The sequence below is a fragment of the Rhincodon typus genome, chromosome 13, assembly GCF_021869965.1.
Source record: "Rhincodon typus isolate 14 chromosome 13, sRhiTyp1.1, whole genome shotgun sequence".
Lineage (NCBI taxonomy): Eukaryota > Metazoa > Chordata > Chondrichthyes > Orectolobiformes > Rhincodontidae > Rhincodon > Rhincodon typus.
Window position 1 is genome coordinate 26,459,392 of NC_063344.1, and position 18,598 is coordinate 26,477,989.

Below are 18,598 nucleotides of genomic sequence, written 5' to 3' on the forward strand. Positions count from 1 at the left end.
AGTGAAGCAGCCGTATCTGAAACTATGGTATTGTGTCCAAATAAAGGGAAATGATGTGTTGTGAAAAGGAGATAAAGAGGCTTCATGGTGATTTAGACAATTTGAGTAATGAGCGAACACAAAGCTGATTCAATATGATAAACAGAATCAACATGGTTTCATGAAGGGGAAATCATGCCTAACAAATCTACTAGAATTCTTTAAGGAGGTTACAAGCAGGATAGATAAAGGAGAAGCAGTAGATGTAATATATTTAAATTTTCAGAAGCATTTGATAAGGTACCACTTATTAGGCTACTTAATAAGATAAGAGCCCATGGTGTTGGAGGTAATATATTAGTGTGGATATAGAATTGGCTAACTTAGAGAAGACAAGGAGTTGAGACAAGAAGTGCATTTTCAGAATAAGGGATTGCACATTTAAGACAGAGATGAGGAGGAAACTCTTCTCTCAGAGGGTAATGAATCTGTGGAATTCTTTACAACAGAGGCTCTTGGGGCTGGTTTGTTTAAGTATGTTCAAGCTGAGATAGGCAGATCTTTAATCAGTAAGGCAATCAAGGCTTATGGTGAAAAGGCCGGAAAGTGTAGTTACGGATTATCAGATCAGCAGTGATCTCATTGAATGGCAGATCAAACTCAATGAGCCAAATAGTCTACTTCTGCTCCTTATGGTAACATGGCTAAATGTGAAGTCATACACTTTGGTGTGAAAAGCAGAAATGAAGGGTATTACTTAAATTCTTGGCAAGTGTTGTTGTACAAAGGGAGTTGAGAGTTCTTGCACACAATTTAATGAAAGTAGACAGGTGAATGCAGCAAGCACTTAGGAAGGCAAATGGTATTTTGGCCTTCGTTGCCAGAGGTTTTGAGTTCAGAAGTAGGAATGCCTTGCTGCAGTTATATAGGGCCTTGTGAGACCGCAGCTGGAGTACTGCATGCAGTTTTGATCTTCCTACTTGGGAGAGGATATACTTGCCATAGGGGAATGAAGAGAGGGTTCATTAGGCTGATACTGGGGATGGCAGGACTGTCCTGCTCGGGGAGATTGATTCAACTGGTCCTGTATTCATGAGAATCTAGAAGGATGAGAGAGAATCTGATTGAAATATATGAAATTTTAAGAGGCCTGATGCAGGCAGGGTGTTTTCCCTGGTTGGGGAGACTAGAACCAGGCGAAACGGTCTCAGGATATGGGGCAGACCATGTAGGATGAGGAAAGATTTCTTCACTCAGAGGGTATTTAATCTTTAAATACTCTACAACAGGAGGCTGTAGATGTCAAGTCACTGAATATATTCAAGGAAGGGATAGATACATTTCTAGATTTTAAAGGAATCAAGGGGTCTGAGGAGAAAGCAAAAATATTGGATTGAGTTGGAAGGTCAGCCACAATTCTGATAAATGGGGCGGCACAGTGGCACAGTGGTTGGCACTGCTGCCTCACAGCGCCAGGGACCCGGGTTCAATTCCAGCCTTGGGCAACTATCCATGTGGAGTTTGCACATTCTCCCTGTATCTGCATGGGTTTCCTCCGGGTGCTCCAGTTTTTTCCCACAGTCCAAAGATGTGCAGGTTAGGTGGATTGGCTAAGCTAAATTGCCCGTAGTGTTCAGGGGTCTGTAGATTAGGTGGGTTATAGGGGGATGGGTCTAGGTGGGATGCTCTAAGGTTCGGTGTGGACTGGTAGGGTCGAAGGGCCTGTTTCCACACTGTAGGGATTCTATGATTTACTCCTCGCCACTGAAGAAACAAGCTCAAGGAATACCACTCAGAATCATTCTGACAAAGAACTATAAATGTTTACAAAGTCATTTCTACATATTCTAGGAAAATATTGTCCCTTTAGGAACAACAAACTCCCTGAACCCATAAAATGTATTTTTATTTTGTATAACAAAGCAAATTAAACAACATGGGCCATTCATCAGAGTACCAAATATAAACTAATTGTCATAATAAGAAGAAAATATTTTATAAATGATGTTTGAACTTGGGATGTTTGAGATGTGCACTTACCCTAGAGTTTCCAGTTTGCAGCTTGGTTCCTTCAGTGCAGTAGACAATACACATATTGCAGAATCACCCAGTTTATTCAGGCTCAGATCCAGTTCTCTCAGTGTTTGGTTTGTGACTAGCACAGAGGCAAGTTTCTCACAACAGGTAGGTGTTAGTTTTGTTTCGGTCAGCCTTCAAAAATACATATTAGTGCAGTTGCAAACACTGGAAATATTCACTTTTTTAATATAAACAGTCGATTAATTCTTCAGACAACCCATTATTCTTGGGCATTTTCATAAACTCTACCATTCACCCGTTAATTTCAATCCTTCCCAAGCACTCATTTAGGGAGAACTTAATTATGCAATTATCATAGGGCATGTAGAATTATGTCTTCATAAATTGAGGATGAAAATGCAAGAACAAGGAGCCATTATAAAACCCTAGTTCAGCCTCAACTAGAGAAACTGTAGCGAAGATATGAAGATTTTAGGATGAATGGAGAAAAGATTAATAAGAATAGCCACAGAGATGATGGAGCTCAGTTATGTGAATTAGTTGGATAAGCTGACGATGTTCAACTTAGAGAAAAGAGAATAAAGAGGAAAATCGATAGAAGTGCTCAAAATCATGGGGAGCTGAACAGATTGGATAGTAAAACTGTTCCCATTGGCAGAAGGATTGAGAACAGTAAAATGCCCGATTCACCGTGATCAGCAAAAAGGGCAACTGCAACAAGGAGAAATATTTTCATGTAGCCAGTGATTAGGACCTGGAATGCTTTGCCTAAAAATATTTATAGTTCTTTGTCAGAATGATTCTGAGTGGTATTCCTTGAGTTTGTTTCTTCAGTGGCTAGGAGTAAATCATAGAATCATAGATCAATTGGGGCTTTCAAAACTGGGTTCAATAAGTACCCAAAGAGAAAAGAAAACCTTTAAGTAATTAAGGGTGAAGAAGTGCGGGTATGTGGGATGTGACTAGCTTAACTGATTCTAATGCAATGGGCCAAATGGCCTAATTGTGTAACCGCAGGCAAAACTTTACTGGAGGGACAGACAGTTTGGCTTTGACAAGTGGACAGTCTTAAAACCAGCCTCTCCCATTACCATAACATGCTGTGGCCAGACTTGAGTGGCCAGCAGCTCCAGCAGTCCTGGCAGCTCCAGTCCCAGGGGAAGGCCCCAATGGATCCCACGGCCAGGTAAATAAGGGCATTGGGCAGGAAAAGTTTGGTAATTAGGGCGAAGGTCAAGGGAGCTGGAGTGATGGGTTTTAAAGCCCAGTTAAAGAGGAAGGAAAGGTGTTTTTTTGGAGGGGAGAGATACCACCCCCCAAACCCCACCCCGATCTGCACAGGCAACCTCCAAAGATAATTCATATCATCATCCCTCTCCTTCCATCCAAAACAATAGAATTCTACTTCACTCTTTAGAAGCTCATCATCACTTAATTATTTAATTACCCTGGTGAGTGGGCTGCTGATTTCAGCACCTGACCACCTTCTGTGCTTTGAAAGTGAGCTCAAGGTGACTGGGAAAGTAGGGGGCTGAATGCCTGATCTGTTTTACCTGCCCTGCTCCACCCAACATATCAAGTTGGAGCAAAATCAGAAATTGCTGGAGAAACTCAGCAGGTCTGGCGGCATCTGTGGAGAAAAAACTGAGTTAACATTTCAAGTGCAGTGAATCCTCATCAAAACTGAATGTACCAAGTTGGAGGTTCTAATACACTATTACTCTGTTTGATAATTTGCTAATATTTTATTTTATGCAACACCTTGATATTAATTTCACCCAACCTATGTTGTTAATTGAATATTTTATCTGATACCATGACCATTTACTTACACTAGTGCAATATTGCTAACCCATGATACAACCAGAGCTATCTTGTTGCTGAAATCAGATTCAGATTTTGTCTCCTCTACAATTGATCTCTCAAGCCTTTCTTTGCTGGCTTTACATCCTCCTTTCCTCATATCCTCAACCAATATCCTATTCAGACTGAGTAGTGGTTACTCATCACTCATATCCTCATTAAACTTTTCTCTAATTGACTAATTTTAAATGTGCAATCTTAAATTCCCATTGCCTCATCCCATGTTATGTCTGAAATTTTTCTCAAGCCTTATATATGCTTTTGCACCTCAACACTTGTCTTTTACCTCTTGCATGTGTTTCCCTCCTTATGCCACAGGATCAGTCAACATTTATCAGTCACCTAAACCAAAGAAAGTTAAATTTTCCTTTTTTCCAGTCCCTTTGCCTCTGCTGTTCTCAGCAGTCTTCAAAAAACAACAGCTCAGAACTGATCTTTCAAACTGATCAGCTCAATCTTTTCTGCTGCAATTCAAAATTTTCACGATTTTTCTTTCTTATGGGGCAAGTTAGGACATTAAAGATGTTGCCTAAATGCATGTTATGGTCATTATACCTACCCTGCTTGTGTGCCTTGACCAGGTGGCCATCCACCATGGTCATCCACCAACAAAAATTCCGCATAAATATAATGCACAACTATATTATCATACTTATTGCATCAATGTCCTTTCAAGTGCTATGAAACAAAATGTAAAACCACACTAGTACGTAAGGCTACACTTTACAAGTTTTTGCTTACACCAATGATTGTATTGAGCAACTTGTGTCCATCAGTGCCATAGATATTACATTTATTCCAGAGTCTTGAATGACATTGGAACTTAGATCCAGATGAGTCAGACTGCAATTGACTCTCATGGCAGAAGCAATTTCTTCATAGTTTTTCTGTGTTAAACAATTCTTGGCCAACCTATTGAGCACAAAACAATAACATTTTATAAATGTATTTTCAAAGTAAGTAAAATGACAGTTCTCCATACTAGGATGGATGGCTTCAGGATTTTGATGGTGATGGAAATGTTTTATTAGGAATGTGTTGGAAACTGTTCAATCTATAATATTTGCTCATATTGATCTGACAATTTTGTAACAGCATTTTGTTATTGCCATCCACACAAGGATCTACAACCATAGCTTTGGAAGGAGAAAGCAGAAATTACAGAACATTGAGTAAATATTTTGTATACTGAGCCATAAACAAGTTATTGAAGAATGTTGATCAATTCTCACTGGGAGTCAAATTCATTACAGATTAGATGAAAAAGAACACCAAACAGGATGGACTTGACTGTCAGTTTGTTATCCCTCACTTTGCTTTATTATGCCAAACCAATTTCACCTTGTGAGTGGGGTCGGGGAGTGAAACGGGTTGCAGCTGAAGATTCCACCAGGTGGAGAACATTGCACTGGCATTAATCATCAAAGAAAGACTAAAACAAAGGTTTCCTTGAGAAGGTTGTAAGCTCTCTACTCTGATCGTGCACCACACCACTACCCAGTTTACAATATTAAAAATTACAGAAAGTGTGTGAGTTTCATTACCTCAACATAAAAATGAGGTCATTGCTATGAAACCTTCCATTTTCCAAATTTCCGGGCATGAAGACTTCCTATTGAATTGTATCTACATTGTCATCTAAATTGTCATCTACATTACCATCTTTCTTCCAACTGGTTAGGGAGCCCCAACCCAATAAACAATCTGCTTCTTATGCTCAGCAATTAATGCAAGCAAATCCAATGGAACACCTTTTATTTCTACAACCTCATCTGTAAAGTATATTTGCCAAAAATCCAAAATCATGGCCTAAGATCATCCTTGAAGTCAAAGAAGATCCTTTAACTGGGATTTATGAAGGCTCGTTGATGATTCTTTTCACCATGGTTTACTGGGCAGTGACATCACAAGTGCACATTGGCATCAATTTTGCAAAGGAGTTCTTATGCAGGCACAGGATTGTCAATAACATAATTATACAGTCCCTGCATATATTCCAGGCAGTCATCAGGGTGAGCAGTAAAGAACCCCAGCTCAGATGGTATTGGGTACACTTCCCAGTTCTTTCATTTTATGATGTTGTATAACAAATTATTCTTTGTTACTCATTTTGAATATGGGCAATATACAAAACAAATCCATTTCCACTCCAACATATTGTTCTGCACAAGTGTTTATTGCTTTTGTTTCCTTGAAAGGAAAACAAAAAAATACAGCAAAATGCATGTTTCACAGATGCATATTTACAATCAAGTTAGGTTTACGGTGAGAGGGGAAAAATTTAATAGGGATCTGAGGGGAAGCTTTTTCACACAAAGGGTGGTGCATGTATGGAATGAGCTGCCAGAGGAAGTGGTAGAGGCAGGTACAATTACAACAGTTTAAAGGCCTCTGGATGGGTACATAAATAGGAAGGGCTTACAGGGATACGGACCAAATGCTGGCAGATCTAGACTAGATCAGTTTAGGATATCTAGTCAGCATGGACGAGTTATTCCATGCTGTACAACTCTATGACTCTAAATTCTGTCATGTCTAGAAATTAGTGGGGTTTATAAGAATTCTTCAGTGTGACACGCTAAACAACAATGCTCCACCTGGGCATTCTTGCTCATTTAAAGTATGAGATTGTTGGCATTAATTTAATGGGTTTTAGCACTGTCTAAGCCACAAACCCACTATTTGAGTATCTTTGTGGAAATTGGCAGGATTATGTAGTAGGAATAGACCAGATATATTTCCAACTTACTCTAAACTTTTCAATTTGCATCTTGGATCTTTTAGCACATCACTAAGTATTTCCATTCCAGTTTCCTCCTGATAAGAGCCCATCATTCCAAAATCAAGTGTACAAGTATTATTAAGCCTAAACACAAGAGGAAATGAATATTAATTTTATATGAAATATTAATGACTAACAGTTATTTCTCTTTGTACTTATGATATAGTTATCATATTCCATTGTACCAAAGTAGAAACATTACTATTTTGAGCAAACAATACCACTAGAAATTCAGCTGTGTACATTTTGGGAACATAGGGAATTACAGGAAATAGTCCCTGCAAATGATGGGTGAGATTTGAGAGATTTCAAAATAGGCCTCACCTGACGGTAGGCCTCAGGCCTCATTTCTAACAAGTCAGCAAGCTGTGAACAAGAACAGGCAAAGCTAGACTGGAGACTAAGCAGCTGTGATGTCTCAATTAAGTGGGGGCAACTAGGGCAGACATTGCCTGTGGCTCTGACTTGACTCCTCACCTCATTCACGTAATTGTATCCTCTAAACCGAAGTATTCAAAGACATGCCCAGCTGGACTCCCACATTCTAACCTTTGTGAATCTGAGGCCATTCAAAACTTTGATCTCTGTGTCTTGACTTGCAACAGGTCTTGTTCCTCAAACACCTAAGGGATCACTTACATTCACTTCCTTAAGCAAGGTTTTGACTTTAAAATGCTCATCCTTATTTTCAAATCCTACCAGCCCCTTATCCTTCTCTATCTGAGTAATCTCAACCAGCCTCACAACTTTCCAAATGTCTAATTCAGGTCTCTTGTGCACATCCAATTGTAACTGTTCCACCATTGATGATTGTACTTTCAGTTGGGTTCAATTTCAGATGGAAGTTTTACTCTGGCACATTGCTTTTTCCATAGTGTTCCAGCCGCCACCAATATGCTTCCAAGTTATATTCAGTGAATCTCCCAATGCAAACCCATCTAACTTATCCTGTGTATAATGTATTATTCTAATCTCTGAACTAGTGATTATGCTATCTTCTTTCAGCTGTTTTTATTAAACCTCACCATATCTGTTGAGAGTAGAGGTAAAGGGGCAGGCACTTGGGAGCCCACACCAGGCTTGCCACCTGCATAAATGTTATGTTTTAAGAAAACTAATAGTTCCTCTCCTTCAATTTGCAGGAAAAATAACTCCAAAAGAACAAGGAGCAGACCAGGATTGGTCAAGATGCCCCATACATTTCAGCTCTGACTCCAACAGAGGATAATGAGGCTCTGGAGCTGGCTGACCATGGTAACGTCAGCATAGGAGAGTAACTGCATTCGTATAAGAACACAAAGATGCATTTAGGCATCGCATGAGGTACAGAAGCTCATTGTGTCCATCTCTGAATACATGATCCACATTATTATTGATTGGAATGTAAAAACATTAAGCCTTTAGCCCATAAATTTATTTTCTCACGCAAGTCTCAATATACAATATTCCCAAAGGATGGTCAACTGCACGGCCTTGAAGCTGTCAGTCCAACTGTGAAGAGGAGGGGGGAGCTCTTACAGACCAGGCTCCTGTGTCATGATGCGACTTACTTTATATGTGCATATTCTATGTACATTTGATTTCATAACAAGCAATATTACAGACTACTACTTAAAAGTAAATGATCATTCACAACATTGACATACCCTAGCTTTTCTAATTTGCAGCGTGGATCTTTCAGTGCACTAGAGAGTGTTCTCAGGCCTGTTTCACCCATCCTATTATTGCTCACATTCAGCTCTCTCAAGGTTTGATTTGTGATGAGCACAGAGACAATTTCCTCCCAACTTCCAGTTGAGAGATTATTGTTGCTCAAGCTAAAGAGATTAAAAAAAAGTCAATATGTTTGAACATGGAATTATGCAAATATTCTCATTTACAATTGTTAATAATCATTTGACTCCCAAATTGAATAACAATCAGATACTCAGACAGCCTCAGTTCCATTGACAGATGGTTTACTCTGGTTTAAAATTCCATGAGCCAGATTTTACATTCAATGACACACAATATTATCATTTATTTACAATTGCACTTGTCCATAAACTTTCAACAGACAATTTCACTGGAAATTGGGATTGTTAGAAATCAAAAACAGCATGTCACTTTCTACAGTGGATCTGGAAGTTATGCGAACAGGGCAGGCAACAGCTCCTTAATCAATCAATTTATATAACCCTTATTAAGACACATAGAGTCTTTACCAAGGAGGTGAAGCTAGAATAGTCAAATCAACAAAATATCTCATATAGTGGTTGAAAGAAAGTGAAGGAAAGTTAAGGGTGGGGTTAAAAGTAAAACAAAGTAAAAAAAGTTTCAAAAACTATTTTATATTTTGATAAGGAAATAACAAAGAGGATTGTAGTACCGGGGGAGTTTACAGAGTTAAGAAGGGTCAAGGCCATGGAGAGATTTGAAAATAAAATTGAGAATTTTGAAATCAATACATTCCTTTACCAAACGTCAAAATAAACTGGTAAGCATAGAGACAGTGGGTGAATGGGACTTGTGTGCTAAGATATGGGCAACGGAGTATTGATGGCCTCACTTTTCCAGAGAGTAGAATGTGGGAGAATAGCCAGGAATGCATTGGAATAAGAAGTAACAAAGTCATGATTAGGTATCTTGTTACAGATGATTGGAGCAAAGTTAAGAGACCAAGAGTCAAGTCACCAAAGTGGAAACATTACATGGTTTCAGTTTTCGAAAGCTTGACTCAAGCCAAATCTCACATCAATGTTACAAATAAACTGGCTTAATTTCACCTGTTGCCAGTGTTCATGGTTGGATGATTATGTTGATGAAAGTACACAAGTGATGGGTTTTATTTAAGGACTGAGAGCACGGATAAAGAGAATCTGATAAAGAGAATCTGACAAAGAGAAAACAGATAAAAAGAATGAGGAAGGGTCACCGGACCCGAAATGTTAACTCTGTTTTTTCCTTCACAAATGCTGCCAGACCTGCTGAGCTTTTCCAGCAACTTTGTTTTTGTTCCTGATTTACAGCTTGCACAGTTCTTTCAGTTTTTTTTTAAAGAGAATCAAGTGTTACTTGTGGCAGTCCCATACTATGACAGGTCAAGTAGGTAATGGTTTGTATGTGACCTGTATTTTCTGCAACTTTCAGGAATCCATGTTTCATATATCTTACATGTGGGCATCAAGATGTCTAATGTGAGACAAAGCATGGTAACAGCATGGAATAATGGCTGCAAAGAACAAAGCTTTAGGAGGAAAGATGAGGGTGGAATAGGGAGCTTCTTGGAATTGCCAAGTGGGTTTAGACCAAATTCTTTAAGGAAAGGAGCAATAATAATGGTTTAGAAAGTCGTATGAATAGAGTCAGGACAAATAGATTTTAGCCAATACTGGTGAGACAGAAAAGAGGAACTTGTGCTGTCAGAAGTTGAACAAAAGAACTAGACAGAGGGTCTTAATGGCACAAAGTTCTGTAGGTACCATGAACGTTCTCATATCTATACATAAAACATTTGAAGTCATCGATGTACAACTATTTTACTTACTTCAGTTTCTGTACCCTGCACTGAGCAGACTTCAGAGCATTAGACAATATACGTATGCCTCTATCTCCAAGACTGTTATTACTCAGGTTTAGATTTGACAGCATTCTACTGCTGCTCAGAATGAAAGCGAGTGTCTCACAGCATTTATGTGTCAGATCATTTTTTTCCAACCTATACATTTCAGAAAGGACAAATATTGTTAAAGTTACAAATCCAAATGTGGTCTAGAAATTATTTTTTAATATGCCATTTTAGAGTTTACTGACTCTTGAAAGTTTTACGACAATCATTCACTGTTTATTAACCCTCAAAATGGTTGCCTTTTGTTGCAAGTGGATTGATCAAGGAAACACTTTGTTTTGTATGTAATGTGAGCTACACATTACGAGATATCCATTTGCATGGTTACTTAACACACAAGAATATAACAGATCAATATTGCCCCGAGTAGTTTAGACACAATTTGGACATAACAGTGATTCCAACAAAACAAATCTCACCACTTAATGTTAGGCTACTTGAGTGATAAACAAGCATTTCCATACAAATTTATTTTCTATTTCACAACTTGATTTCCACTTTCTAAACTCATTGCCTGGGAAATGCAACTGGCATAGTTAAAACCTAGTAGGTGACTTATGTAATACACCACAGGAAGAAAGATAATGGACAAGTTGTCTTAGGTATTAAGCACAATGATTTTACGACTTACTCCAGATTTTGCAATTTACAGTCCGGACTTGCCATCATTTGCGACAATATCTTGACTCCAGAATCTCCCAAATTCGATCCAATCATTCTAAATGGAAATAGATTACAACTAAATTTGGAATCAAAATACCATATATTTTGATGCCATAAAAGACATACATGTCACAAGCACAATGTTTTCCAATATCTTTGTCACTTTCACAATACTGCATTATGTTAAAGTTGCAATGGTGAATATGAATATGAATGTCACTCACTAGACCATTATTGTTGTTCATTCCTAATTGAGCAAGGAAGGTTCAGTATATCACTGTTAGACAGAGCCCCATATTGGTCAGACAGACTGTGACTGTGTTTATCAGAATATAGTTCAGTTTTTGGATTTCTAGTGACTTGAAAGCAGAAGAGCCACTTGCTCAATACAAGAAAACTAGCCCGCCATTTATTCCCTCCTCTGTCCCTGTTCTCTCTGACTGCCTGTAATTGATGATATGTTTAAATTTGCAGGACTGCTTTGTGAAACTAGGGCTTTCCTTCAGAAGGTCAGTGGTCAGATTGCTCTCAAATGTTCTTGGAAAATCTACTAATAGAGGGGATACTAAAAGAAAAACTTGTTTCTATTTAACTGAGAGTTTTTGCAAACAGTTGAAGTGCATAAGCCAGGAGCAACAATGCATGGCTTTCAATGAAGGTGGAAATGTGCAATTTTGAACAAGATGGCATGGTGCAACAAGATCCAAATTTGTTAGACATTAATCTTTACAGATATGTTGAAATGAGCTATTGAAAGGAATTGGTGAGTACTTATATAAAAGGAAAGTCAATGTATTAAATTTTGGGATGCTTAATTACAAAATGGCAGATGACAAGGATAAGAAAGGCAGGAATCAGACTGCAGAAGCCAATATGGCGAGATTTGTTGATTCTTTTCCCTACCTGAGGGACAAATATATTGATTCTCATAAAATAGAGACAATAAACTGGAGTATACTGACAAAAACACAGCACTTAAATAAAATTACCAGCATCCTTTGAAAATATGCACAACAGACTTGCTTTAAGGAACAGTGGATTGTAAAATCTATTTGAAGTTGTACTTTTTGTTCTGGCAGTGAGTGTTTCGCTGTTTAATACTTGTGATTTAAAACATTAAACCTACTTCCAAAAACATTTTTCATATTTTGTAAAAGTTTATTGTCTGGCATTTATCAGTACTGTCACAAGAATATCAACATAAAGGGCTACTGGTAAGTGCAATGCAAAAAACCTTGACATAATTTTCTTTCTCAGTGTCGTATATATAAACATTTTGAAAAGAACAGTTCTGGCAGAAAGTAACAGAGCCCTTGGGAATGGGTTGGAAGACATCAAGGCATAAAATGGTGAGGGTAAGTGGAGGTGGAGTGTCCATCATTTTCCTTATTTCATGGAGTTTTATTAGCAGTGGGAATACAGAAGACAGTTTTCCCCATGTTGGAAGTTGGAGGGAACTCATCTAAGTAGGGTTACTGCCCATTAAAACCTGCTGACCTCCCCACTTTGGCAAGCCTTGCTGATAATCCATTCTGTGGGCCACACAGGAAGCCTTTGGCAGCAAGGAACCCCCCGCCTCCAACTTCACCAATCACACTATGTCCCTTCAATGGGCCTACCTGACCCAGCAACCCCTACCACACCTATCTGCTTTCAAAGGGAATGTCCATTTTTGTTTTCTTGGGTTAGTTGTGAAGATGCCATTATCTTCTAGGACTTCTTCCCCACTTTTAGCATGAAGTCAACAATGGCTTCTCTAATACTAGCAAGAACCATCTTCTCGATGAGTATAAGGAGTCACAGCTGTCTCTGCCCATCAACTGCTAGCTCTTGCTGTCTCTGGTTGTAGGTCTCTTTGTCTATATGTAGAGAAAGAAGTAGTTAAGTCAGTATGGGACAATATATTTGGATCATGTGCTGTCATATTTAAATAGCTGGCAATGTGTGAAAGCTATGAGATGTGTTGTGAGCTGGCATTATGAGTAATTTTGTGAGGATGAGCTGTAGGTTGAATGTTAGACATGAGTCTTCATTGAAAGAGTCTGTCAGTTGATGTGTTACGGAGGGGGTTGTGTAATGCAATGAACGGTGACGAAGACCAGTGGCATTTGAAGATGAATTTCCAGACCTACACCACTTATGTGAATTCATTCAAATTTTTGAAGCCCTGCATTAAGGACTTGACACGGGGAGAATGTGCAAACTCCACACAGACAGTCGGCCAAGGGTGGAATCGAACCTGGGTCCCTGGCGCTGTGAGGCAGCAGTGCTAACCACTGAGCCACCATGCTGCCCACTTTCACAGTTTTGGGCCCCTTGCTGAGGCACACAGTCACTCAGCAATGAAGTTAGGACTAATTGTACATTACACTCATGATAATGAAGAGAAAGTATAAAGCAAGTGTGCAGCCTACATCACTTTGAATGAACACAGATTCATTTTGTATCTCCAAGCCTGCACCTGATTTTGACAACTGTTCATTGTGCCCTCTACAAATAACCAAACCAGTTTATACATGAGTTTAGTGCTTTGTAAATGAATTATTGATCAAAGAGAAGCAGAAATCCTTACTTTAAACTGGTAAAGAGATGCAGAACTGGCACCAGTCTCTGGAGTCCAACTGAAGATATCTTGTGTTGTGATAAATCTAAAGTCTCCATATCTCCATATGACATTTGCAGAACAAATGCCAGTGCTGAATATTCTGCTGGCATAAGTGTCCGAGAAGTAACAGTACCAGCGGCAACAAACTTTCTGGTCTCTTTCACCAGTGAATAATCCTCTAATTCACTTAAACATTGTAGAATAGTAATGCATTTTTCTGGAGGAATATCTTCCTGCAATTTCTTTTTGAAAATTTGAATGATCTTTGTTATATCATCACGATTTATTTCACAACTTGTCATCAGTCCTTTCAACATTTGCTGATTTTGTTTTGTCCCTAATCCACAAAGGAATCTGAGAAATAGGTCAAAGTGACCACAAGAACTTTTGATTGCTTCCTTATAGGCCTGTTTACAGACTTGGGAATAAGTGGACTTTTCATGTTTCCGTAATGTTTTTGAATTTGCCACAGTGTTTAAAGGATTATTCTTGTTGTTGTTTAATGACAGGAAAACATACAATGCAGCAAAGTATTCCTGCAATGACCTATCAACAAAACAGAAGGCCTTATTTGAAGGACTTGCATTTCCCACAACGATCTCTTTGCAAAATCCACTTTCTGCCAGGGAAGTGTCAACATTGTAAAGTTTTAAATCTTTCTCATAAAATGTCTGTGTCTGGCCTCTCAGTAGATCAAAAGCCAATTTCCCCAAACTGATGATAGCTTTTTGCTTTGACTGCAACAACACATCAATGGTCTGCTTCTTGTGAGTTAAATACTCACATTTTTGCTGTTGGTGGGAGAAGACATACACTAAGAACTTGGTGAAGACAGATGTAATTGCTACTGGCATGTAATCACCAAGCCCACAATACTGAAATGATTCAAGTGCATCCTCCAAAATGACTGATAAAACACAGCAGAAAATTGGCATGTCACATAGAGGGGATAAACTCTGTTCTTTGTTCACAATTGCAATCATTTTTTCTGCCAGGTGCCTATTTTCATATTTCTTGTGAAAAAATTCCTTCTTTTGCTGCTCACAAAATCCTTTTATTTCGGTCAGTCTGTCAATGTAGCAGAGAGGAATTTGCCCTACGGCTGCTGGCCGGGTTGTTATCCAAACTGAAGCTGACGAATGAAGGTTGCCTCTGATGAGATTTGTGAGTAAAGATCCAAGTGATATTAATTCATTCTCATCAAAGCAGGCTAGTTGGTTTTCAAAATCCAGACCTTGAATGCTTTCATCTAATCCATCAAATATGTACAAGGATTTGACTGACTTGCTTATTAGAATCTTTTCGCAATTCTCCATGTGTGGGTAGTAATGTTGGAGGAGTTGCACCAGGCTCAATGACCTTTCTGACAGCATATTCAGCTTACAGAAGGAAAACAAAAATATGAAGTCAAATTCTGACAATGTAGAACCAGCAGCCCAGTCGTGAATTAACTTCTCTACATAAACTGTCTTTCCAATGCCAGCCATTCCCTTTGTTACAATGGTTCTGTGAGGTTTTCCGTCTCCATGCGTAGGTGTTAAAATCTCTGTAAAGCTGAGGGGATGGATTGACATCACATTCTGATCCATCCCCATGTGTCGTGAGGCTTTATGATTCAGAGGGTATGCATTGCTATTGACAATCCATAGATTGGCAAATTTTTTAGCTGTGGGGTCTGTTACGTATACACAACTTTCGTTCAAAACCTTGATGTGGGTCTTTTGGAGATCATGAAAAGCATCATCTGTAATTCAAATAGGAATCAAAATATGTAACCTCAGGTAAGTAATCATTACAACTCGATTGATTGATTGAGTTGATTGTTTGATTTATTTATTGTCACATGTACCGAAATACAGGGAAAAGCTTTGTTTACGAGCCATACAGGCAGATCATAGTAGGCAAAGGATGTACAGTTCAAAAAAGACTTGGTCATAGGCAGAGATAGTAGGAACTGCAGATGTTTTGATATTTTGAATATGCATCTTATGCATCAAAAGTCTGACAAAAACTGTAATCTATCATTTGAGTTGGCATATGGGCACAAAATTGGTCTCCATTCTGTTACTGCCAGCACAGGAGATACAGGACACACAAAAGCTGCCATTATATATATGGTCATTTGCTGTTCGACCATGAAAACAGCATCACATAAATGAATCAGAGATAGTAGGAACTGCAGATGCTGGAGAATCCGAGACAACAAGGTGCAGGGCTGGATGAACACAGCAGGACAAGCCTCTCTGCTCCTATGATGCTGCTTGGCCTGTTGTGTTCATCCAGCCCTGCACCTTGTTGTCTCACATAAATGAATGTTTGTTAGCCAGCAACAACCAGGAGACATTCATTTTGCATTGGTCAACTGTACCCACTGACTTTGGACTTCTATAGGTGCTTGGCAGCATCAAAGTTAGTTTTGATGCTCAGGGATAGAGATACATGGGGGAGCATGTGGCTGATGAGTCCAACCACCATCTAACCACACAAATACAATGGCAATATGAGCTGTGGAACACCAACAATTCTAGCAGAGCAGACAATTGACCTGCTCAAGAAATGGTTCTGCTGCCTTGATATTTCATGGGAGACTCTACAGTACACAACCCAGGCTCTGATATGCGTGCTGGTCTGCTGTGTCCTCCAAAACACAGTTAGCAGGAAAACACAGCTATTACAATAGGAATCTGGAGTCTGTCTCAGGATGAGGAAGAGACAGGAATCCTTCGTCTCCTGATGTACTGTCAAGGAGTGCATTCTCAGGCTCTATTTCTAACAAACCTGTCTCACTGACCACTGTGGCCTCACAACTCCCTCATTGCATCTATCCCAAATGCCTCGTCAGTCCCCTTGACCAGTATCCAACAATAAAGGCCTCCCACACAAATATTCTCACTAACATTTTAAGCTAAAAAAAACACATCCAATTATAGAAATAGAAATGAGCTGTACATCTTGAGTAACCCCTCAGTGCCTGCCTTTGCCTGTGCAGGTGTTCCTTTATTGCCTTAGACTGAAAGATGGCTGGAGGAAGGCTGCTGGCTCCAAATGACACACTCGAGCCAGATTAAGTCTCAAGGCCTGACTTTGGACTGTATCACCTCGGCATAATTCTCCACAGTCTGGACTGACCGGCTGGCAGACATCAGCAAGGGCACTGACAAAGTGGTGTTGGTAAGAACAAACATACTGTCGTTCTGAAGCAGGGCAGCAAGATTTTGCCTTATGGAGCTGCTCCACACGGCTGTACCTTTGCAATCCTAACTCCAGACTCTATGTGATGCCCTGGGCCACACTGCAGCTTGACAACAACAACAGGCAGGTGTACTAATGCATCTTGGTGTGCAGTTCATCAACATTCTCCTGAGCGATGTATCATAGATCTTATCTGAGTCCTCTATACCCCGAACCCTGCCACAACTTCACCCTCTGGTGAACAGGTACACAAATTATCGTTTCCCCCGAGCCTGGCTGTAGCCTGCTCATGCCCAATGACTAACTGTTCAGGAGTGTCTAAGACATTCACAATGCCAATATCTGAGCTGGACGCTGTGAGTGTCAAATCAAGTGATAGCGTTTCCTCAACAGTGACGTGGAGTTGCTCACCCTCTTCCTCTTGGAAATGGTCTACCTGCTCAGGTTGTAGTTCTTGGGAATCCGAAAGTATAAAAGTAGAAAGGGAAGGTTAGTGTGAGGAAGCAAGTACAAATAGTAGTAGTGCAAAATAGAATGTGAACACACTGATAGCCCAAAGATCGTGAGACAGGGATTCTTTAATCCACTGGCATCTGGTCATTATGACAGAGATAGTAGGAACTGCAGATGCTGGAGAATCTGAGATAACAAGGTGCAGAGCTGGATGAACACAGCAGGCCAAGCAGCATCATAGGAGCAGAAAGGCTGACGTTTCGGGCCGAGACCCTTGTTCAGAAATGGGGGAGGGGAAGGGGGTTCTGAAATAAATAGGGAGAGAGGGGAAGGCGGATAGAAGATGGATACAGGAGAAGATAGGTGGAGAGGAGACAGACAGGTCAAAGAGGCAGGGATGGAGCCAGTAAAGGTAAGTATAGGTGGGGAGGTAGGGAGGGGATAGGTCAGTCCAGGGAGGACGGACAGGTCAAGAGGGCGGGATGAGGTTAGTTGGTAGGAGTTGGGGGTGGGGCTTGAGGTGGGAGGAGGGGACAGGTGGGAGGAAGGACAGGTTAGGGAGATGGGGACAAGTTGGGCTGGTTTTGGGATGCGGTTGGGGGAGGGGAGATTTTGAAGCTTGTGAAATCCACATTGATACCATTGGGCTGCAGGGTTCCCAAGCGGAATGTGAGGTACTGTTCCTGCAACTTTCGGGTGGCATCGTTGTGGCACTGCAGGAGGCCCAGGATGGACATGTCATCTGAGGAATGGGAGGGGGAGTCACGGCCGACGCTGACGCAACTCCGCCCACCGCCCACGCCGACATTGCTCCGCCCACCGCTTCCACAGCCAGCAGCTCCAGAGGAGACAGCAGCATCCAGCGCTGCCGGGTCTTCACCATCCCCCCAGACCTACCCCTCACTGAGGACGAACGGTCAGTCCTCAGTAAAGGGCTCACCTTTGTCCCCCTCCACCCACAGATCAACGACTACCGGTCACGTTTGGATATTGAGCAGTTTTTCCGCCGCCTCTGCCTCTGCGCTTACTTTTTCAACCGTGAACCTAACCCTCCCTCTCCTGACCCCTTCTCCCGCCTCCACCACACCCCCTCCTCCTGGACACCACCCCAAGGCCTCCTACCCTCCCTCGACCTCTTCATCTCCAACTGCCGTCGAGACATCAATCGCCTCAACCTCTCCACCCCCTTCACCCACTCCAACCTCTCCCCCGCAGAACGTGCAGCCCTTCGCTCCCTCCGCTCCAATCCCAACCTCACCATAAAATCCGCGGACAAGGGAGGCGCAGTTGTAGTATGGCGCACTGACTTCTACATCGCCCGGCCAGGCGCCAACTCTCCGACACCTCCTCCTACTGCCCCCTTGATTATGACCCCACCCCCAAACACCTAACCATCATCTCCCAAACCATCCAC

The 18,598-nt window shown here is 40.7% G+C and overlaps 1 protein-coding gene across 1 annotated transcript in view; it reads right to left on the reverse strand.

Moving 5' to 3' along the window:
* Positions 1-18,598, reverse strand: part of LOC109918929 (NACHT, LRR and PYD domains-containing protein 3-like) — a 54,032-nt gene that overhangs the window by 17,335 nt on the left and 18,099 nt on the right. The window contains exons 4-11 of the mRNA XM_048604569.1: positions 16,963-17,199; positions 13,507-15,283; positions 10,903-10,989; positions 10,191-10,361; positions 8,311-8,481; positions 6,632-6,748; positions 4,624-4,794; positions 2,020-2,190 (exon numbers count right to left, since the gene is read on the reverse strand). Of these exons, the coding sequence (XP_048460526.1) occupies positions 2,020-2,190; positions 4,624-4,794; positions 6,632-6,748; positions 8,311-8,481; positions 10,191-10,361; positions 10,903-10,989; positions 13,507-15,283; positions 16,963-17,199 (2,902 nt within the window). The remainder of the gene's footprint in view (positions 1-2,019; positions 2,191-4,623; positions 4,795-6,631; positions 6,749-8,310; positions 8,482-10,190; positions 10,362-10,902; positions 10,990-13,506; positions 15,284-16,962; positions 17,200-18,598) is intronic.